At 41.0% G+C, this 23,500-nt stretch overlaps 1 protein-coding gene across 8 annotated transcripts in view; it reads left to right on the top strand.

Moving 5' to 3' along the window:
- The window catches only part of IMMP2L (inner mitochondrial membrane peptidase subunit 2), a 694,672-nt gene that overhangs the window by 158,456 nt on the left and 512,716 nt on the right, over positions 1-23,500 (top strand). The window contains exon 6 of one of the 8 annotated variants that reach the window (XM_039862780.1): positions 7,886-7,958. The exons of the other annotated variants lie outside the window; for them this stretch is intronic. Within the exon in view, the coding sequence (XP_039718714.1) occupies positions 7,886-7,943 (58 nt within the window). The 3' untranslated portion in view covers positions 7,944-7,958. Of the gene's footprint in view, positions 1-7,885; positions 7,959-23,500 lie in introns of those variants that run through there. 8 annotated transcript variants of the gene reach the window in all.

The raw sequence follows: 23,500 nt of genomic DNA, 5'->3' as shown, positions 1-23,500 counted from the left end.
TTTGGTTCTAGGGAGCATAACCTGATGGGAGTAAATTAAGGAGTTAAAGTAGATTCTCAGCTACTATAAAGAATTCCATAACAGAGCTGCCTTAAAGCGACCCGCTCAACGTAGCAGATGTTTTGGGGGAGGCCAGGGTTGTCCAGTGGGACACAAGTGCTTTGAATAGGGAGTTCTACCAGGGAGTCACACCTATTAAACACTAGCCAGAATGCCCGCGCTCCCGCCCCACAAGTTACTGTCCATGGTACCATCCATCTCCGATGCTCTGAGTCGACTCCATTCTTGCTCAGCATGTTCTTTTCCAGCATATCCACCTGGGCCATTTATCGATTATAGTTTTTGTAGGAACCAACCCCTGTAATAAGTTGCAACCCTCCAGTAATCAAATACCAGGCATTATTTCTCCTTCAGCATTGGCTTGCTGTCTTTTCTATTTCCCCAAAGTGTTCAGTCTGGCCTTTAGGAATCAATGTCCTGTAAACCCCAGGAGACAGTCTAGTGTTGTTTGCAACACGGAGCCTATTGCAAACAGCTGCTCGTTGCAAAGTGGTGGTTAGCAAACTGTGCCTCAGGTGACTGACATAACATGAACCTGAGTGCATTAGGCTTTCACAAAGCGCAACTACAATAACTTGCTGTGAGAGCACACCTACTTGGCATTTTTACCTGACCTCAAATTAGTAATGTTTACACAGTTAGCGATGTTAAACTCGCCTAGGAGTTACAAAGGCATTGATGAACTGCTTGAAGTCTGGATGACATTCCGTATGACCCTATATGAACTTTCCATTTTTTATGCTCAATTTTTCTGTGTAGGGGACATTCTAGTGGGGGAAAAGCATACGTGAACTGTGAAATCAGGGTTTATCTTTGCTGCTCCTTCTGGCCCCGTCAGTTTTACTGGTATTTCCAGCCCTGAGCGGTCTGTGCTCATCTCGGGTAAGTTACGCGTTAGCTGTGGTCTTCGCAGTGGAAGACGTTCATCTGGCTCTGCCGATGGCCGTCAGACCATGGGAACCGACATTTAGAGGGGGCAGGGATCCTGCGTTCACATCCCGACGGTCTGCACGTCTTCCGTCCACGTACAGCTGCCTGCCTCCTCCTTCCTTCCTGAGACACGTTTACCTGCGTGCCGGATGCCCAGATCCCTACATCGGGGGTCTGCCGAAGAACAAAGAAGGGAAGAGAAGCGGTGACAGAGACGACAAGCCTGTGGGCCGAGGGAACAGGTGACATACTCAGTGAAAGTCTCTCGGGAAATACAGTAAGGGAGCAGAAGGAAGTGGAGGAACCGGCCCTGCGCAGAGCGAAGGGGAGAAGGCAAACAGCCCGCGCAGGGGACCTGCGGCGAGATGGAGAAGGCAGGGGGCCGGCTGGCTGAGTCCGGCAAGGGTGGCGGAGGCCACGACCTTGTTGTGGAGGCCACAGCTTTCCCAGGCGTGGCTACCCAATAAGTTACACACGCACTCGGGCACGTGGAAGGTTGTTGCACAGCTCCTGGGCGAAGGGGCCACTCGGCCCGGTCAGCTCCAAGTTCACCTTCCGCCAGGACACCTTACCCCAAATAGGCTGCAGAGCGACTGCACTTGAACCCTGCCTCTGGTTACAAACCAGAGACGTTAACACGATTCTCATGGCTACTTTCCCTTCAGAGTGTCCTGTTTATTGAAGTGGAACTTTCTGAATGAGGAGGTACTGCCCGCTCAGTAAACAAAAAAAACCTGAAAACACATTTTCTGCAGCGCTCCGGATGGCAGGCAGGTAGCTGCTGGCGGTAAGATGTCAGTCAGGAGCCTGATTCTGAACGATTACCCAGGAGCCCTGGCTCACGGGTTCTCCCCCCGCAAAAGTCTTAAGACTGCTTGCTGGTTGAGTCTTTGTTCTGTTGGCTACTGGACGGCTTTGAGGAATTTGCAGTGATCCAGGGGTGTTCGAGCACTTCCTTCAGGGGCGGTCTCTGGCTGGGGTTATGCGGTGGAAGTTTTTGAGGGAGGCACTGGGTAGAGTGACAGTTCAATTCACAGGTCGATAAGGGCTCTCCGACTGCTCTATGATAAATAAGGTGAGCGGGGCAAGAATGGAAGCAATATCCTTAGCGGTCTAGGAGAGGGACTGGATTTCCATGCGGATGGAAAAACATGGAGAGTGGACAGGTGGAATGCCTCTTTGGAGGTGGATTTCTTGGTTGGAGCAGACGTGGCAGTAAATGAAGAGGAGAAACAAGGACGGTGACTGGTTTTCTGGTGTGCCGAGCGAGTGGATGGCCGCAGCACATAGTGAGACGATGCCGGCCCCCCCATTACAGAAGGGGAAGGAAAGCTTGGGGAGGTTAAATGATTTCCCCAAGGTCGCCTCCTTCTCCATTCCAGAGTTTCAAATCTAAGCGGACATCTCTAGGCCATGACCTTATTTGTGTGATGTCCGAGGACTCAGCCCTTTAATCCCTGGAAGAGTCGGCGTTTTTATCATTTGCTCGTTCATCCAACAGGCACTGAGGTCTCTAGGCGTCATCAGGTACAGAGTAGTGACGCAGAGAAGTGGTCCTTCGCTTGCTGATGGCTGGCAGGGCGGGCCACTATGAGACTGCCATGGGGGAAAAGCACTGGCTGTTCAGGGAGCCAGGACATTCTTCTCGGTGAAGATCATGGCTTGTCTCGAGTGAATGCTGAAGGCTGAGTGAAAGTTAGAAAGAAAGATCAGGGTACAGTGTTCTAGACTGCTCGTGTTCAGAACCAGAAATCCCCCCAAATCTCAGAAGACCTGGAGCTGGATCCCTGTGGTTGAAAGGTTCAGGCAGAGCAGGGGCCACTCACGCTGCTCAAGGAAGCGGGACATGCTAACCCCAAGGTCATTTACAGGAACTTGGACGTGATCTTGGAGTGGAAGAAGAGCCGTTTGCGATTTCTCTAAGGGGCGTGACTTGATAAAATTGTCGTTTTAGGAAGACCCCGGTGACCGTAGTGTGGAGGCTGGGTTGGAAAGGGGCATGGCCACTCCATAACTGTTTGTTGATAATATTCTGCCAATGTCTGGTATGTGAAACGGGCAGTCGCAAGGATTTTCAGCTTGTTTGGGTTTAACCGATGAAAGAATTTGAAACCACTAGGGACTGGCATACGAAGGGCCTCAGTGAGTTTTGTTATCATTGTATTCTGTTATTTGAATTTTTAGGCAATTTGATTTTAGAATATACATAAGTTATTATTATTATTTTTTTAGTTTACTCATTTTTTTGAGTATCTTTTATACTGGAAGGATGTTAGAATACATTTAAAACAAATCATGTAACTTTTTAGAGATTTTTTTCATATATACCATTAAAATATTGCATATATACACCATTAAATATATACACAATTTTACATTCAAAATGAATTGATATTTTACTTTCTTTGTATTATCTTACAGATCTTAAAATGCGATTATGATTATAACAGAGATAACATTTTATGTTCTTTTTTTTAGTGATTATTATGTCTACAAGCATTTTAAATGTTAATTTTTACTGTAGTCATAGCTAGGTTAGATTTTTTTGGTAGGAATAAATACACACTTTTTAAATAGAAGAAGGTATACGTCCATTTATTCATTATGCTCGCTGCATTTTTTATTTCTCTTGACTAGTATATAAGTGACAGGTGCCTAGCATAGTGTCTTATACATAGTAGGCTCAGAATGAATATTTGTTCAGTTAATAAAAATGAATTAAATCTTTTAAAATTGAATGGAATTTATTGGAGGTGACATCGATTAAAAAGATCATATAAGTTGCAAGTGCACGATTCTATAATACATCATTGTATATTGCATCGTGTGTTCACCACCCAAAGTCAAGTCTTCTGTCTCCATGCATTTGACGCCCTTGACCCTTTTCAGGATCCCCTCCCTGTCCACTTCCCCTCTGCTAACCACCATACTGTCGTCTATTTCTGTGAGTTTTTTGTTTGTCTTGTTTGTTCATCGGTTGCCTCTGTCTTATACCTCGCGTATGAGTGAAATCATGTGTTTCTTCACTTTTCCTCTCTGACTTATTTCTCTTAACACGATGCTCTCAGGATCCATGTTTGTTGTCACAAATGGCAGGATTTCATCTTTTCTTATGGCCGAGTGGATGCCAGGCTCTGTGGTCTCGATGGATAGCACATTGTAATTCTAGTGCAGATTTAAAGTCTTAAAAAAAAAAAATCTTTAGAAGATCTCTGTCAGATTATTGGGTATTAGAATTATCACGGAGAGTTTAAATTATGCTAAAGATCACATAGCTACTTAGTGGAAAAGTTATTACTAGAATCCCATTATTCTGAATTCTGCTTCTAGGCTGAATTTACTACTCCAGGATGTAACTTTCAAAAAAAAAATTCCCAAATGTACTTAACGTTTGAAGTGAAAAATTTATAGCGAAGGGTAACACGCAGATAGAAATGTGTGTAGGTCTTAGGAGGACAGCCCAGTGAGCTTCTCCACGTGCTCGCCCACGTAACCCCCACCGGCCGCCCACTCCCTTCCTGTCATACATCACCCAGATGATTTTATCTCCACCGATTAGTTTTGCCTGTTTTTAAAAGTGTCTGTAAATTGAATTATTCAGTATGTGTTCTTTTGTGTCTGACTTCTCTCTCTCAGGCTCATGGAGGTGAGGTTTGCCCCTGCTGTGTATAAAGGAAGTTCATTGTGATTTCTGTGTCATATTCCTTTGTAAGATCAGTCCACAATTTATATTGTATTCTACTGGTGACGGGCATTTGGGTCGTTTCCAATTTTTTGACTATTTCAGATATCACTTAAACTTTCCTGTACGTGTATGGATTTCTCCTGGCTGTCATCGACCCAGGAGTGGAGTTGCTGGGCTGTAGGTTGTGGGTATGATCAGCTCTAGGAGATGCAGCTAAAGATTTTTCTAAAGCGGTTGTATTAAATTTTATATCTTAGATTATGCTGCACATTAAGGATATGTTTTGAAGAAATAGGGATCGTATTGGCTGAAAACATGCAGTTTTATTTTTTAAGAAATCTAAATAGCATATAATTTATGTTTTAAAAGAATTAAAATAATGTCTTTTATACTTTTATTTTGTCTCAGCTTTTCCATTAATGCAGGGAGGAGTTGAGTGGACACGTGTTTTGTCTTGCAGCCGTTATCTTGAGGAACAAGGAGATCTGTAGCAGAACTTAAAAAAAATGGAACGTTCAGGGAATAAAGTTAAATCACTATAAATGTACTTAATGCTCAATAGTAGTGATTTTTCTTGCCCCGTGTAGCCTACAGAAATACTCTTGGACTTGAAATTAAAAAAAAAAAAATTCAGATTTTAGTTCATGTGACATGTTTATGTTTAACGTGATACAGCAAGTGAGCTGTCTACAGTATTCTGTAGACAGGACGGCATATCAGTGATCGACACTGGCTTAATGGCGTTGGCTTAATACCTCTTCGGTGACTATATATGCCTTATAACCCTGACACTTTGGGGGTGCAGGTCTCAGAATGTATTTTAAAACAGAGGCATCTTTATTTAATGTGGTTTTCGAATGCTGTCTCCACCTCTGTTGCATTAACTATAGTATTTAGAAAGCATTTTGATGTGTCGCAGGAGGCTAATTACTCAGTTTTCACCAAATTCCTTTACTATGCAAATGTAGGTCCAGAAGACAAAGTGGATTTGAAGTTTTTAAATGAGATGGGGGTGCACACGCCGCGGGTTTCACAGCTTTCTCTCCTGTTAGGTGCACTGAGTGGCTGTGTCCGGCTCAGGGCAGCAGTGGGGACTTTAATTTCCCCTCTTCTGGTTCTTTCGGCCACTGTTTCCACGACTTCAGATAAACCCGTCACTTCGCTGGGTCTTGGTTTCCTTATTTGTTAAATGAGGGCATGGGACAAAGCTGGTCCTTTTGAGACCTAATTTCTGGGTGTATGCTCCATACATCGGAACGTTAATGTAGGGTGTTGGACACATGTTTAATAAACGTTAGAATATTGAGGTAGGGTATCAGATGTATATTTATAGTCTCTGGTTTTCTTTCTTCTTCTTCTTCGCATGTGGGAAAAAATAGTTTGGAGAGAGAATATTCTCCCCCTCCAGAGCTTTAAAACTGGTGCTAAATGAAGCAGGGAGGAGAGAGTTCTGCTGAATCACGGCGTTGAACTTGGTGTTCTAAGCATTATAATTTCTAATGAATGGTGTCTCAGGAGACTTCTGTAAAATGATACATTCTGACATCCAGTGACCTTTTAAACTAATATTTCTATTATGTAATTCAGTTGCTTCTGTTTCCTGGAGGTAATAACATTAGTTTGTACCGAGGTAGATAATGATTTTGTTAGCAATTTCCTTTGTGGTAAGTGTTTTTACAGTAATTTAGTTTCAGGAAAGAATCATTTGTACAAATAAAATCCAGAGGACCTCACCTGTAGTGTGCTGTGATCAAGAGAAAAAGGTAGTAATCGACTTCTGGAGCAATGTTCTTGAGGCTCGGTAAACACCACATTGAATTTTTTTTGCGGAAAGCTTGTTGCCGGACACACACACACACACACTCTCTCTCTCTCTTCCTCTCTCTGTCTCTCTCTCTGTCTCTCTCTCTCTGTCTGTCTCTCTGTCTCTCTCTGTCTCTTGTCTCTCTCTCCCCCCTCCTCCTTCCCTCCCCCCCCAAACCTCCTGGCAAAGGGAAAGAATATGGAATCAGAAGTATTGCTAGTTCTCGAATTAGAGAGTAAGAATATTATAAACCTGGTCTTGTTTATTCATGAGCTCTGTAAGATCCTAAATGGCTTCTAAGTTATTAAAGACAATTTAAATTCTCTTTAGTCAGCTTTTACTGTTAAGTATATGTATTATATTCCGATTGTTCGATTCATGTTCGATTCATTCACTCTTTTTACGAAAGTACTCGGTTACTCAGACCACCGAGTCTGCGTTTTATGCCTGATGACAATTTACTGGAGCTAGAATGACGAAGATGGGGTTGGGCAATCGAACTCTAGTCTTACATTTTGGTCTAGAATGTTTACAGTCATAGCTGAACAAGACTGTGTAGGAGATGGAAACAGCATTTGCTCCCTTCCTCGGTCACTCGTCCTCATCAGTCGCGCGTAGCTTCCACACACGTTTCCTGCAGACGCTGCCGAACTGCCCTGGTTGCCGCCCGTGGGCCATAGTCTCTGCCACTGTGCCTTTGCCGGTGGCACCGTCTCTCTACCGAAGCCGAGGTCCCGCCTCCCGCATGGCGTGCTTTCCCTGTGCTCGTCCCTTGGCTTCTTTCTTCATCTCACCTGTCGTCTCTCTCACCTACTCGCCTCTTAGCACAGCTGCCTCGAGTTGTAAAATGTCCTTTTATGCGCGTTCACTCTCCGGCTGGATTACGTGCCGAGGCAGTTTTATTTCTTTGTGTCTCCGGTGGACTTTATAGAGTCCTCCACGTGACAGATTTTTAGTGAGTGTTTCTGTTGCTGCTTCTACTCCTGCCGATGTTGGTAAAGGATGAAAGTCTGTCCCTATACATATGGCACTCCGTGTGGCCATTTCTCTGATCACCTGGAGTGACTAAGACTCGCGAGGTTTAACTAATGTGAGGTCAGACTTGGCTCTTTCTGATGAGTGGTGGATTTATTCCCATCCATTTGTCTGTCTGTCCGTCTGGCCATCCGTCCATCCATCCACTCATCCATCAGTCCAAATTACTTAATGCTAGGAGCCATGGGAAATAGAAGGAAAAAACAGGTAAACATTGCTTATTTACATTTCTAAGTTAAAACAAACTATTTGGTATGATGTGTTAGTTTTTTATGATTCTTTGCTTTAAAAAAATATCACCCTGACACTTTAATTAACTGACACTGCTGACCCCTTTTTGTATTAGTTACCACTTTAATCCTAATATACAGATCTTACCGAACCAGGAAAGAACTGCGGAATTCCCGAGCGTCGAATATTGAAAGGTAAATGATGGCAGAGCAGGCGCGCTTTCAGATAACTCGACTGAAATGTAAAGACGGAGTTGAGACAACACGGGAACAACTAAGATAAAATACACCTGAGGCTCGCTGATCTCTCTCTCGCACCGTAATCCATTTATTTGGTTTACCTCATCGAAGTTGCTTCCTGTTAGCTACTTTATTTTATCCTCCATAAATGACATAAAAAATAATATTAAAAAATCTACTTTTATTTTTCAATGTGTGTACAGTTCAATAATGTCATGTGTATAGTGCACTGTGTGTTCACTACCCAAGTTAAATCCTTTCTGTCACCATATTTGACCCTCTTTACTGTTATCTGCTTCCCCCTCCCCGCTCCCCTCTGGGAACCACTAAAGTGTGGTCTGAATCCTTGAGTCTGTTTGTCCGTCATGTTCGCTTGTTGCTTTCAGTTTTATATCCCACTTATAAGTGAAATCATATGGTTCTCAACATTTTCTCTCTTATTTCTCTTGGCATGATAATCTCAAGACTCACCCATGTTGTCTCAAATGGCAGTATTTCACTTTTTTATTATGGCTGAGTGATATTCTGTTGAATGTATGCAGCACATCTTCTTTATCCAGTCGGCTATCGAAGGTCACTTTGGTTGTTTCCATGTCTTGGCCATCAAGAAACCTACTTCTGAGAAAGACACCTCGATCAATCAATAATGCAAACATGAATTGGCTTTATATAAAATGAGTTTCATGTAGATCTTAAAAGTTCTCATCCCAGGAAAAAAATTCCGGAACTATGTACGGTGACGGATGCCAACTAGGCTTATGTAATCGTTTCACAATATATAAAAATTCGGAATCATTTTGTCGTGCACTCGAAACTAATATAATGTTATATGTCAATATTACCTCATTTAAAACAAAATGAGTTTAATGGAAGGGGGCAGTCGAAGCCATGTGCCCCCAAGGGACTCCACTTCCCAGGAACTCGCTCACACTGTGGGGACCAGGTGGAGACAGCGGTGAGCACCTCCACCACCCCCGGGCATCGTCCTCCGCAGGCGCACGTGGACGCCATGCTATACGAGTGAGCTTTTATTTGGAACACCTTTACGAGCTGAGATTTTACTTCCTATGTATTTATTTTTTCGATTTATTGGTACGAATGTCTCAGGCTATGTAATTTCCTGTGACTAGTGCTTTAAAATTTGTACTATGTACTGTTTGCCTTATGATCTTTTTAAAGATAATTTTCAGTTTTAGTTTGTATGTAACTTTTTACCTAAGTTGTTTGTTAAGATTTTTTAAGTTTCCAGGTAGAACAGCCTTTTACAAAATTGCTTAAATAATTTCTAGTTTTATTCCATTGTGATCAGAGTGTTGCTTATAATATTTCTAGTTGATAAAGTTTACTTTTATTTTCCTCGTGACCTAATATGTGATCAGTTTTTGTGATGCTCTGTATGCATTTGAGAGGAAGGTCTATTTTCTATTTTCAGGATGTAGTGTTTAAAAGATAGTAAAAGGAAAATCTATATTATATGTTTGGGGGTTAAGTTTAAGGTTTTAGTTTTTAATTTCTGTTTCATTTACCTAAGTGCTGGTTTGTGGATATTTAGTTCAGCTTTGAGTGTTATGTTATAGTTTTCTTCTGTTTTGCCAATTTTGTGGAGGGAGAATGGATTTTTCATAAGCTAAATTGCTTAGGTTCTCATTTTCGATTTTTTTTTATGGTAGTTATTGTGTTCGTGTTTTTGATTTTTCAGAGAGTTGGCGCGGTTATGACACGCCTAGATCACCCTCTTCTGCCTTTGTAGGCAAAGAATCGTTTCTTTTACTGGATAGTACAACTTTTGAATATTCGTGTGTCCTTTGATTTTTAAATATTCTTTTGTCTTATGGGTTTCTAAATGTCCCTCCTCGCTTCTTTACCTCTGTGTATAGTTTCCAAAGATACCTTTTCTTTTAATTCACTTCTCCCTCCAACGCGGGACCTTCTGAGGTCACTTTGTCATGTCCCATGTACCTTCCAAGGCCCTTTTCACATCTACTTGTTGACTTTAGTGTTATCAGACACGGGATTGACTTTCTTTTGCCAGAGGTGGTTTTAAATCACGTTTAGGACTGCTGTTAGCAACCTCTTCTTCCTTTCGGTCTAATTTGTCCTGAGCTGCTCTTGGTCTCCAGGAAGCCTGGTGGCGGGGACACCAGAGAGAAATGGCTAGGATTTAATATTTATTCTTGTACTTACAAGTGATTCGAAGTTGACACATTTCTGTCCTCTACTTCTGTGAAGGTCATGAGTTTCTATAGTTTTATTTGTTCTTCCTTTTCCTTTTTTTTCTCCCAGGATGTGATGGGACTTTGAGAGTCACACCACTGCCTCTGCCCTGGCTCTCCAAAATGCCCTTTCCCCTCTGATGTCACCCGACATCCCATAGCAACTTAAATGTTTCCTAATTTTGCTTATTACAAAATTCAAATCTTGAATAGTCATGAAAGCGTCTCCAAAAATGAGACAGTCTTTTAAATTATTAAATTTATACGCCATAGGCTTTATCACACATAAAGTCTGGGCAGGTTAGGAAAAAAAGTGAATTCTGAGTCTTACTAAGGTAAAAATCAATGGCTTTTTGTCCCCATTATTAATGTTGAGTCCCTAATGTCTTTTGTGAGGTGAAATGGTAAAAACAAAAGATCTTCTTTTTTTAAGTCTGCTGCATGATCGGCTGCTGTCTTTTCGCTAAGATCATCCGATGCTGCTGTGTACGTATGCTGAGTCCAAGGGCACGCCGAAGTCTCCCGTGGAGTAGTTCCGCGGGAATTTGCTGAATAATTACTCTGCTGTTTAATGACAAGTAATTATCCACCTCACTTCCCAGGCTATCCATCTCCCTCGTGCCCTTCAGCTTTATGAACCTCCTATGCTGGCATGTCCATTTATTCAGCTCCAGTGTCCAGCTGTCACCTACTTTGAGACAGAACGCACCTCTAATCTATATAACTAAATCTAAGCCTTGCTTCATCAGCGCCTGTAGACCTAACACCTTACTCTTTCAAGTGCCGTTTTGTTTTGTTTTTGTTTTTGTTTTTTTGTATTTTTCAAACTTTGCAACTCTTTTATAACCTATGGCTTCTGAAATAATCTTTGTACCAATAAGGTGCAAGAAGAGACCGTCACTGTCTTACCGGGGAAAACTGGATAATCATGGAAATGCATTTCTAATTACCGTTCCGTGGGCTGCTGTTCATGTCTAGCTGTCGTACGTTTCATTGTAACACGTCATAATTTCAGCAGCGTTGTTTAAGTTATTTTTCCTGAATTATGTCAGTTTTTGAAGCATCTTCAATGTTGCCTTGTAATCTGTAGTTGAGCTGAAAAGAACCCCACTGTGCTGACAATTTTCAAAATAACTTTTCGGAGCTTGTGGGAGAGGGCCCTCCTGTGAGGACTGTCCCAGGGGTGCCCCTTTAAACACGTCACCGTCCCCGAGAGGGAGAGCGTCATCGTACTTTCGTTAGTCCTGCTATAACCTCGAGGCCGTGAAGTGGCTCGCCGCAGTTACGCTGCACTCTCCAGTTAATGATGAAAAGATGGTGAAATGTGAGCGGGTTCTGGTGCTTCGCGCGTCTTTATTCCCGTATTTACCTCTGTATATCATATGTCTTCTTTATTTACCTCCCCTCCCCAGACAGGTGACCGCTCATGGAGTTAACCCCCACTTTCCACCCCAAAGGAGGGATCCCTTTCATGCGTGACATCAGGACAGGTCAGCATCTGCCATATTACGTGGCCGGGCTTTCCGGCTTCCGTTTCTGGCCTTGAGCAGTTCGTGGTCTCTCCTTCTCCCCCTGCATTTATTTTGGTGAAACAGAGGATTCGACGATAGCATTTAAAAGATCAAGATGCCATCGGATTGCTTTCTAGTTCTAACTTTCCTGTGAAAATAGCTAAAAATATTTTTTTTTCTTTTTTTCAGAAACTATACGTCGGTGAGCTAAATTTTCCCATATTTATTTAGCTTTTGTTTATTCGAAAGTTGTGTTTTTGTTCTGTACCAGATGCCGTGAAAGATTCAGTTTAGTCTTCTGGGGTGAAACAAGATAGATGGATAAATAAACAGTGGCTTACTGTACCTTGCAAGAACAATTGCAGTAGGCGTGTGTGCAGGGTTGTTGAGAACATGCTAACGAAGTCGTAGAAATCACTTCTGCACGGTGTCACATCATGACTTATAGCCGGTTAAATGAATGAGTATATTTACATAACATTTTCTCTTACATAAATGTTAAGAATTAGCATCTTTAGTTACACTATTCTGTATATTAGTTATTTTTTTCTGACTTGGATTTAGGAGATGTCGACTTTTTTAAAAACAAGATATACAAAGTGTTATAACAAAATCTACAAGCCCAAGGGTATAAATTATTCTGTATCTCATTGTACAGATGCTCATTTGCCCTATAAATAGCTATACAAGGCTGTCATTTATATAATAATTATTGAAATTAAAGTGTTTGGATGACACATCTCTAATTTTAGCTAAATAATGAAATCGCTCTCTGTTTGTGTATAACTTTGGGCTTGTGAAGAAGCACAAATTTATAGGTGATTCTTTTAAAATTCGATGCTGGGATTTCCTAATTCCTAAATTCCACAATGAGAGGTAACTTTTGCTAGATGCTCTTGTATTCTATGTTGCGATATGTGATAGTTACATATTCATATACATTTTCTGAACACACATTGTTTCTTTTCTCAGGTTTATTTAAATTGATTTTGGTAGCCGAATCGAATATACCATTTGTCTGTCCCCACTGCCACTACGTTAAAGTCAAGTTTTTGCTGGTTTATACATATATGTCATCTAAAATGATCCGTAATTTTAAATTTGAGATAGTAAAATGATGTTATAAATTAGAGAAAGTAAAAAATGCATTTAAAAACTATAAGCGAGTAAGATTTGTTCATGAACAGTTTAATGTTATAATCTTTATTTTCTAAATAGCAATTGCATTGACAGGAAAGAGATCTATCTCTTAAAGGGGAGAAAATTCTAAAGTACAAAAGAAATTAATAGAAAACGATATGTGCCACAGTCACAAATTGTGTGACTGTTTTGGAGTCATCCTCAGGGGTACCTAAGAATTTGAAACACTGACAAACCTCATAACAATTGAGCTTATTCAACAAAGAACAATTACGCTTGTGACTAGAATCGTAAAGGGTATCGGGTTCAAACAGGTTATTTTAAACCAAGTGCAGAGTACGTCCCAGAACATTCTCTAAATAGAATAAGAAATACATCTCAAAAAGGTAAAGTTCAAACTCTAGTGTCATTGTAAACCCATAATGTTTACAATGAGTCAGCTAATTTAGAAGGATTCAAGAATTGCAGATGTAACAGTTCAGGTTTTTTAAAAATAAAAAGTAAGCTGGGATGATTCCCACAAAATCACAGTGGCAAATGGCGCTGAAGCCCTTGATTTGCCTCCGTCATTGGAGGAAGCGACATCCTCCTCCTTTCTTTTCCTCCCCTCTTCGAATTTCACTCTCATCCACTTGCACTTGACCCTTTGACCTCTGCTGTTCCATACTCGCAAAGTAGAAATCTTGATGGGGAACAAATGTGGCCAAGAGGATTTCCGAACCAGGCAACATAAGAGACAACTGAAAATTGAGTCGTCTTGGAGTTTTACTTTTGGGGTGAGATTACGTGCTCACAATTTTGGAATTATTATAACTTTGATGTCTAAGATGAAGAGATATTTTCATTCTGATCTTTGGTCTCCATGAAACATTTTCTCTATAGTTTTGAGAAAACTTTTAAAAATTTAAATTTATCAACTGTTTGCTAAGCATTCTCAGTTTTATTTTTACAGTCTCACTTTATGTATGGATAATTTATGTTCTAAATTGAAGTGTGATGATGGACTCATTAGTTAAAAATACCTAACATATAAAAACTCTATTCAGCATAATTTTTTTCACAGCTTTATAAACCTGAAAGTAATAGGAAGTGAGAAGAGATGAAATTTACTCTGGTTTGATTTGGGAGATTTTATGAAATGTAACTTAAAAATAAAAGTATTACATAATTTAAGCATAGTATTTTTTTTACCATATGTGACTTTAAGCCACAATAAATTATGAATAGCACCGGTGGTCACATCCAGGTGTAGGCAAAACTACAATATAGTTTAAATTAAAATTCGAGTCGATTATTACGACAGTAAAATTGCACAAGGGTTCAGCCTCTCTAATAAAGAAATACCAGTGAATCAACTGTGAACTGCCATTCTGATCTACCACATTAACGGTGCTGAGAAATAATATCTCATATGGGCAGGGAACAGGCGAAGTTCTGTCTCCATGGTGGGAATATAAAATTCTTCCATCTTTTTGGAAGGTATTAGTAGATATGTATAAAACACAAAAAGCACCTAATGAACAAACAAGCTCCTAGACGCAGGCAATACGACGATGGTTACCGGAGGAGAAGGGGATCGGGGTGGACGAAGAGGGTCAAGGGGGTCAAGTACTTGGCGATGGAACGAGACGAGACTCTGGGTGCTGAGCACACAGTGGAGTACACAGATGGTATGTTATAACATTGTGCACTTGAAGCTCATATACTGTTATTAGCCAGTGTCACCCCAATAGACTTAATTTAAAAGAGAAACAAATTTATATCCTTTGATTCAGTAATTCTGCCTCAAGGAATTTCTCTTAAGGAAATAATCAGAGCTACACAAATAATTATATCAAGTGTTTTATTAGAATAGAATTTATAGTGCTGAAACATTTTTTAAAAACACAAAAGTAATGGAATGATTAAAAATATTTTGATAGGTTCCTATGATTATCACAATATGCATTCACTTAGAATTACATTTTGGAACTTACTGATATGGTAAAATATCTATAATAATAGCAGTAAATTAAAAAAGCAGAATAGAGACTTGTATTTATTTTGCTAGTTTTCACATGTGTATTTTTAAAAAAATTGTATCTCCAAACAATGTTGAAACAAAATATGTCAAAATAAATTGACTTACAATTTAAAGATCAGTTTTTTAAAGAGTCCCTTTTTGTATAGTTTTTCAGTCTTCCAGAGTTTCTAGCATTAAAACAGCTGTTACTGAAAAGATTTAAAATATATTTGTTTAAAAAAGCTGTCACAATTAGCTCAAAGAATAGTTATCTGTAGAAATGTATATAAATTATTTTGTGACTGAAATTTCAGATTATTTTTTTTCCTGTGGATTAAACTATTGTTGGATCTTATGCTACTAAAATAATATTCGCTTAATATTGCATTCTCTACGGGATGGCATTTGCGAAACTCATAAATTTAGAGAACACTATTATGTCAGTGAGTTGAAATTAATGAAATGGCATCCCACGCAGGCACCATAATTTACATATTAATTTCAGTTAATGTTTTTATGGATGTGACAGACTTATCCTAGTCATTTGATACAAAAAAAAAAAATAGATTGTGAAGCAACTAAATGTTGAGCAGTTGTTCTAGTAGATTCCCAGTATTCCAGAAAATGTCCTTGATGGGCTACTGTTTTGGTACTTTGAGTTTTGGTTTATTTACCTCTTATTGCTTTAAAAAAAAAAATTCTCAATAAATACGGAGAGAGTTGTTGATATTGAATATTTTAAACTATTGAATATTTTCTTTTGAATTATTTCTTTTGAATTTTTCTTTTGAATTTCTCATTTAAGCAAATCACATTTAAATTAAAAATTATATTACAGATGACCTTATACGGATTTTATTATTTGGATCCTGTTACTATTAAAAGTATTCAGTAGCTCTCTTCTTTCCTTCCTTCCTTCCTTCCTTCCCTCCCTCCCTCACTTCCTTCCTTCCTTCCTGTTTCTCCCAGTGCCTTTCTCTTAAGTTGGCTTCAATTAATTTAAAGAAGCTCTTATGAATGTAGGTGACAAGCTGGTTTCCTTCTTTTCTAGGCATTTCCTCAGTAATAGTCTCTCTATTGTGGTTAGTTTTGCCAAATGAAATTTTATTTCATCATATTTTAAATTTATTTCCATGCATAATAGACTTTCCTTCTGTCTTATTCTTCATTTCATCTCTCTCTCATTTGATGGTCATTTCTTACTGTTTTGGGGCTTTCTATTCATCCTACTTCCCACTCCCTTTTTAAAAATTAGATTGACTAGTATTTTGCCTATTTTGTTGACTGTTTCAAAGAACCACCTTTTTGATTTCTTCTGTGGTTCTTTTTATTTTTATTTCTTCTTTTTCCTTTTGTTTTACTTTGTTGATCATTTTTTAAGCTTTTTGAATTGAATATTTAAATCATTTATTTTTTAAAAGTTATGTAAATATTTAACGCTATGGATTCTCTTCTGAGATTAGCTTTGATTGTAACCTATAAATATTCATACTTTGTTTTTAATTTTCAGGTGGAAAACTCTTTTCTCTATTTACATTATTATTAGGGGTTTTTTTTTTTGGTTGTTGCATTGTGATCTGAGAACGCTATTAGTGTATCTGTGTATTAGTATTAATTTACTATAATGTAGAATTGTATTAATTTACTAATATTAGTATATTTCTAATTTTTTGGATTCGGTTTCTGCTCCCTACCAGAATTCACGTTCCTTTTTCATTTTTGATACTTGGAGACTTCTCTCCCTTGCTTTAAAATTGGGCTATATAACCCCAGATGCTTTTGTTATTACTTTCTGCCTCAGCATTTAATGGATTTGGAGCAGAAAGTGGCTGATGATTTTGTCTGCACAATCCATTATCATATTATGCTGAAGTTATGTTTGTGTTTTGTTGAGTTTCAGAGTATCTTTATGATGTGAATTAAAATTCTGCATCAAACCAGTCATGAGGTCAGTTTGACCTCAGTAAATATTCATTGAGAATTTATTATCTGTCATGTAGTGTTCCAGAGGGTCAGGCGTAAAGGAATTTCTGGAACAGTCTTTCTATTAGTAATTGCTCCGTAGATATCAAGTCCTAAAGTCATGTGTCCATGTTCGGGACTAGTTATGCTGGCAGAAAACTACCAGTTGGAGGCCACTATCTCAGATTGGTACAAGAATATCTCTTGGCATCGTTTTCTCCCACAGAAATTAAAAAGGTTCAAAATGGAGGAAAGTGCTTGAAGTACCGTGAATGAGGTCTGCTCATGATGCTTTGGGTTTTAAAATACTTTGGGTTTTAACATAGGCATTTTAGGTTTGAGGATTTGTATCATCACAATTTAAGCTATTTTAGGGTCAGTTGCTTAGTCCCCTAAGGCAAAGAAGAAAGTAAAATCGTAGAAGTAGTTACGGAAGCTTTGAAAAGACATGCTGAAATTATGCTAATCACCACATAGTTTTACACCTTTTAATTAAGTAAACCAGCTTTCATGTTGTGTCCCTTCGTTCTTGGACTTTAAAGAGCGAGTCTCTGTTAAGAGGATACTTAAATTGAAACCACATTCAGCTGTTTATGTTCAAGGATTTCTGAATTTAGAGATTTGGGACATATTCACATAGTAACCCCACACACTGGATTCAGGACTACATTTTTTATTTTCAGTGTTTTCAAGTACTTCTGTTTTATCACTCTCAGGATGTGTCGCAAATACCTGAGAAACTCAGCCTCAAAGATAAATAATTTAAGAAAAAAAAGATTTTTGTAGTCTGTTTTCCCAGTTGACAATATTTGTATTTAATTTAGGCCATGGAGTGCATTTTCTCAAATCAGAGATCTGAGCAGTCGTGAGCGTCTGAGGAGCATTTGGAAGGGATGGAAAACATTCTTTGTAATTACTGTCATTCATTTAATCAGTGTGAAATGATTAAATCATATAAGGATGCAGGATTTTGATTAAAATCTTTTTCTTTCAATAGGGGTTGTAATTTGCTGACACTGAGCCAATTGGGTGCAAACTTAAAATCCCACAGTCTGGACAGGTGCTTTTTCGGCACGATGGCACACAGGATAAGTTGGGTCCAAAGGCCGCTGTGACTCTAACTTCTTGATCAGTAAACTTTCCTGGCTTTACCAGGACTGTCCTGGAATTTCTGGCAGACTCTTGGCTGTGTGTGTGTGTGTGTGTGTGTGTGGCGGCGGCGGCGGCGGCGGCGGCGCGGGGTGAGGGTGTTGGCAGACTTGGAGAGTAGCTTACCAAAGTTCATAAATATTTTGGTGGCCATTTTTTCTTGAAGGAAGAAGAGATCTCCTTTATTTATATATTCTTTTATTCAGCGAATATTTATGGAAAGTCTCATGTGTTCCACATACATGTGCTGGGCGTCATGACAGACGCGTGAATAAGGTTTCTTCTTTTAAGGATCTCATAGTTGGGTGGAGGGAAGAAGGTAAAAATGTGAACAATATGATGCAATGTGATAACTGTAGCCACAGGGTAGTCTTGGAGCACACAGATGGGTCATCTGGCCCAACAGCAGAGCTCTGAGGAGCGAGAAATTCTGGGCCGCAGCAGGCCAACTATGGCCAATAGAATCGTGGCGATTTGGCCTTGTTAGTTACAAAGAGAAGCAGTGGTCAGAGACCAGGCTTGAGGGGTAAAGAGATCCAGACCATAAAGGGCCTCGTAAGTTATGGTAAGGAGTTTGCACAGGCTCTGAGTGTGGCGGGGAGCTGCTTAGAGGTTTTAGGAAGATGACTCTGTTTGAGTTTGGAAGCATGAATTTGTGGGTCATAGAACCAGCGGCAGAGAAAGCAGTGAGGAGACAGATCAGAGAGCCTGGGTCAGAAATGCTTAAGCAAACACTGAGGTGGGTGGTTAGGTGGAGAGACATGAACAGATTCAAAAGCTAATAACAATTTGGACTGATGGACTGGGACGGAAGGAAGGAAAGGGGGCGACCCACTCACTTGCGATGTGGGCTAAATGGCGGATGGGTGCTGATGCCATTAACTGGGGTGGGTGGGGCCACACGAGAAGGCAGTTTGGGGACTTGTGTCATTCAGGTGCGTACTGCAGAATTAGCTTCTGTCCTGGAGTGACAGCCTGACCAGGTGTCCTCTACTTACCAGCAGGATGCAGGCCAGATGTGATCTGCCGTTGTGGAAGCATCATGTGAATTGTGACTGCGGATCGATGACTTGTCCTCTTTCTGAGTAGATGTCTTCCCAGGATGGAGGCTGGTGTGCTGATGAGGATATTTTTTAAAAGAGGCCTCCATGCACAGAAATCTACAGTAACGAATAGCCCACATGGGAGGGAAGAATTTCACTTAATAGAAATACAGTTAAAAATATAAGTCAAGGGTTAAAATAGAAGCAATTTTCATGCAAAGTCATTGTCATCACCTCCTGGGGACGGTTTGGGTAGCGCCTAAACCTTAACCGCTGTTCCCTCATAGATCTTGGGCATTGCCTGGAACTACGCCCTGAAGCTGTTTTTAGCCAATGTTCTGACTTTCTTTTCATCTGTTTCCTTTTTTAAATCACAGGCTATTTTAGCATTCTAGGAAACCTTAGGTTTTAAATTATCAACATGGTCACTGAAGCTATCTCTTTCCTAAAAAAGTACCTATCTCTATAGAATATATTTTCCCCTATTGCAACAGATTATGGGGTTGTTCTTGAGGGCTGGTCTTTGGGACAAATCAAATGTATAACATTGATGTCTTCTGAGAATCCTGCTTTCTCCAATGACATTCTCTTCTGACTCGGCTTCCTCTACCTCCTCCTCAATCCATTCCTCCCATTTACCAGGCAAAACACATCCGGCTTGGATTTGCTCTTCTGTGGATTTTTTTCCTGTTACGGAAATAACATTTGGAACATATCGGAGGAGTCTATACTGCGTACATAATAGGTAGCACATCAGTGGAGGCGGATGTTGTTCTCGTGTAGAGCTGGCTTTCAGTGCCTATGAGGACTTTCACCCTGGCCTTTAAGCCGTAAAACATCAGGGTCACGACTTGATATTGCTGAACAGTTCTCTGGATGTTGCGAGGGTGAAAACGAATGCTCCCAGCACTCTGTTGAGTGTGGCGTGATTACAAACGATTCCTCGCCACGTCCCGAAAGGATGTGTGCCCTCGGCCTCGCCCCCCGGCACACACACCCTGGCGACTCCTCCTCTGATGGTCAGAGGCCGAAGTCGTCTTATATCGAACCACGTGGTGATTTTCTGAGTGCTGTGATGGTGGCAGAGGCATTTTACCTTCTTTTGATATTACAGTGAAATCTGGCTGATGCCAAGTCTTGTGAAGAATAGACGGTATATTAGCTCATCGGTTGACTTGAAAGTACAGTTATTTCCACACGTGAAATGTAAATAACACCAACTCTTCAGTAGTCCTAATTTAGCAGCTAAAATATTTTTAAAAGAACTCTGTTAACTAAGAGAAATCTCTCTTAATTATGCTATAATTACACCCCGCTAAAGAGTTTGCAGAGTTGTTCTGTTCTCCTCATCTATGGAGTCATCGGCAAATGATACATTTAGATCACGACAAAGAATTTTACTTTGTTGGCTTTTAACACAATGGAATATATACCGGTTTTCAGACTCTGGTCCCTACTTACTTTTTCGGCCATATCTTCTTTTTGTCTGTGAATAAAATTATGGCACTATAGTGGTTTTTATCATCATTCTTTAGAAAATGATACCGCTTAGAAGCCTCACGCTACCAAGGACTTCAATTTAACACATTCCTTCCACCTATTTATTTTATAAAATTGCTTATTTTCTCTACTCATTCATAAAGGAATGTGTTAAGTCGAAGTCCTTGGTAGCGTGAAGGTTCGATAGAAGATGCTAAGGAAACACCAGTGGTCCATCGTGCCCTCGCTCGTCAAGGTTCGTTCTTTATTTCTTGCCCTGTTCATTGGACTTTCGTCTGCCCAGCTGCCCAAATCTTCCACAGAATTTAATAAAGGAAATTTTGTGGAGAAACTGTCAATTGCTGTTGAAGAGGGCCTCTTTTTTGGTTGGCTGTATAAAATGGACTGCGTTATCACTGCAAAAGATTGCCTTTTATCATGATATAAAGTCAGTACTACGTTGGAGGAGGGTGACCTTGAAAACAGAACTGATTCTTAATTTGCCTAAGGCTGGGATTTGCCGCTGTACTTTAAAAACGTTTCCCTCTTGGTTTGCTTGGGGCAAATGCTGTTTCTTCTAGTTAGTATGTATAAGGGAACATGACAGAGTTTAAATGAGAACCTGAACATTTTGAGGTAGTTTTCCTATAAGATAATCATAAACGAGGCCAATAAAAAATATAGCCTTCCACGGCTTAATTCACATGACTTTTTTACTATGTGTTCTTTTCAGTTACAGTCCACAGGTCTCCGGCTTTGCTGTAGAAAAATCTATAGGATGATTTTATTTGCTTAATCTCAGAAGAGATGTATGGTTATTAAAATGGATGTTGCAAACATTAATAGTTTTCAAACTGAGCTTAACTGGCAGATCGATTGGAAGCGTGGGATCTTACATAGGAGAGGAGGAGGGCAGCCCGCCTCTTCTTAGACTGCGAATATAGGACACGTGGGGATTAGTTCCGTTTGTCGCACCTTTGGTTCTGTTTTCTCCCGCTAGAATAGCTGCCTGATCTGCGCTCCCCGTTTTCAGCCCCTCTAATCAGCCCTCCACGCCTCTGGCAGTTATCTTTCCAGAATGCAAATCAGATCTCACAGCGCTGCTGTAGAAAGCTCTAGAACATCAAACGATTACTCCTAGGAGAAATACAGCATCACCCTTTGCTCACCCTTAGCCTTTCTGGCATTTTCTCTAGGTCATTGCCTCCTGCCCCCACCTCCTCACTTGCTGTAGCCCGACATGTAGCATTCTGCCACTTTCTAGGACATCCTTTGCTTTATTGTGTCCGTTTGCCTCTCACATGCTGTTTTTCTGGAATTCCCTTTCTTCGGTATTCTGGTCGAACTCTGGTTTTCTTCCGACAGTCACTCGTTGCCTGAAGCCTTCCGTGACTCTTCCTGTCCGTCCCTGTACAGGGAACACACCACCTGGGTCTTAATTATTAAGTTGTGCTTGGTTTCTTTCTTCTGAATCTGTTTTCCAACTAGACTAAAAACTCCTGTAGTTGATTTTACATATGTCACTGGAGTACTGGGCACAATATCAGGTAGAATAAACACAGTAAATTCTTACTGAACATTAAGAAAGCTAAGATTAGATTGAAAATGGCATGTCGAATGCTTCTGTGATATTTGGTTTTCTTTACAGTTCTCACCATACCATTTACTTTACAAACGGCTAAGAAGGGATAAAATGGTCACACTGGAAAACAGATTTGAGAAATGAGACTTTGGGATCGGTTATCTGAACCGGCTGCGACCGGACGCAGTGGGACCTCAGCGCCGGCGGGAAATGGCCCTGGCAGGCAGGGGCTGCTCGGTTGCTCAAACTCTCAGCTTTCTTACCGAAAACAAACGCGGCGTTTGCTGAAGTCAGAGCTTTGGGGAATCAAATGGAAGTAGTAATTGACGGTTACGATGAGAATAATGACTCTTAGGACTTGGGGACGGGTCGGCTGCCGTTGACGGCAGGCAGAGAGGAAACGGTGAGGTCAGGGCTTTAAATTCAGCTCAGGTGTGGGCAGAGAAAAGGGGCTCACGATGGCCCCAGGACTGGGCTACCTTTTACTCTGCAGTGGCTGCGGGGCCAGTTCAGCTGGAAATGACACCCCAGATTTGACCCGCGAGATGTCGTATCACAGTTCAGGTTGCATTGACAGCCTCCCCAGCTTTCTTATATGAAAAGTAAGAATCGATTGGACAGACTTGGGATCGTGAGAATTGAAACGAATACACTTACGTGAATGCCAGTGCCTCTGAGAACGTCGCCCCTCATTTTGCCGTGGGCCTGATCTGCGGGTTCCCCGAGCTTTCCCGTGGAACCAGCCCCCTCCTATGCCCCTGTCTCCCAGGAGCTTCATTTCTCCAGCTGGAGGACCCTGTCACGGCCTCAGCCTTGCGAGGAGAAAGTCTAGGGCAGTGGGAACGTTGGAGCGGACGTGGCACGTGTGACCCACGTGTAGCTCCCTCGCTGAGACCCTGGGAGGCGCGTTGGTGAAAGAAGCACTAATATCCCGGAAAAATTCTGGGACGTAGCGTCAGGCGACACCAGGACGAAATGGGTCCTCTCCTTTCTGCGGCGTCAAACCTGGAGTGACAGAGGGTGGGTCTCGGTGTTCCTGCCAGAGGCAAGGCGGGGACAGCTGCGTGATGGGCTAGAGAACCAGAGCGACAATCAGAGTCGTGTGACCACAGCGTTGTCATCATTGGTGGCGGCTAAACGGTCGTTGAAGTAGAGGCCATGGGGTACAGAAACCTTTTGGACCGTGTGGCAGGAACCTGATTTCATTCACCGTCATGGAACATCACAGCCCGGCACTCAGTTCCTAGACCTGGGCCACTTCACAAGCCCAGAGCCCTTAACTCAGGAAGGGACACGAGGGCCCGCCGAGGACAAGCCAGCGCTGCTGCCGCCGAGCAGTCTTCCTTCAAGCTCTGTGCAGGGCAATCTCGGTCACTGACGCGTGACTGTGCGGGTGGGAAGGGGGCGTCTCTTTAAGCATCGCTAGACATTCGGT

Source organism: Pteropus medius, unplaced genomic scaffold (genome assembly GCF_902729225.1).
Source record: "Pteropus medius unplaced genomic scaffold, Ma_sr-lr_union100, whole genome shotgun sequence".
NCBI classification, from domain to species: domain Eukaryota; kingdom Metazoa; phylum Chordata; class Mammalia; order Chiroptera; family Pteropodidae; genus Pteropus; species Pteropus medius.
This window is presented reverse-complemented; position numbering and strand designations above follow the sequence as displayed.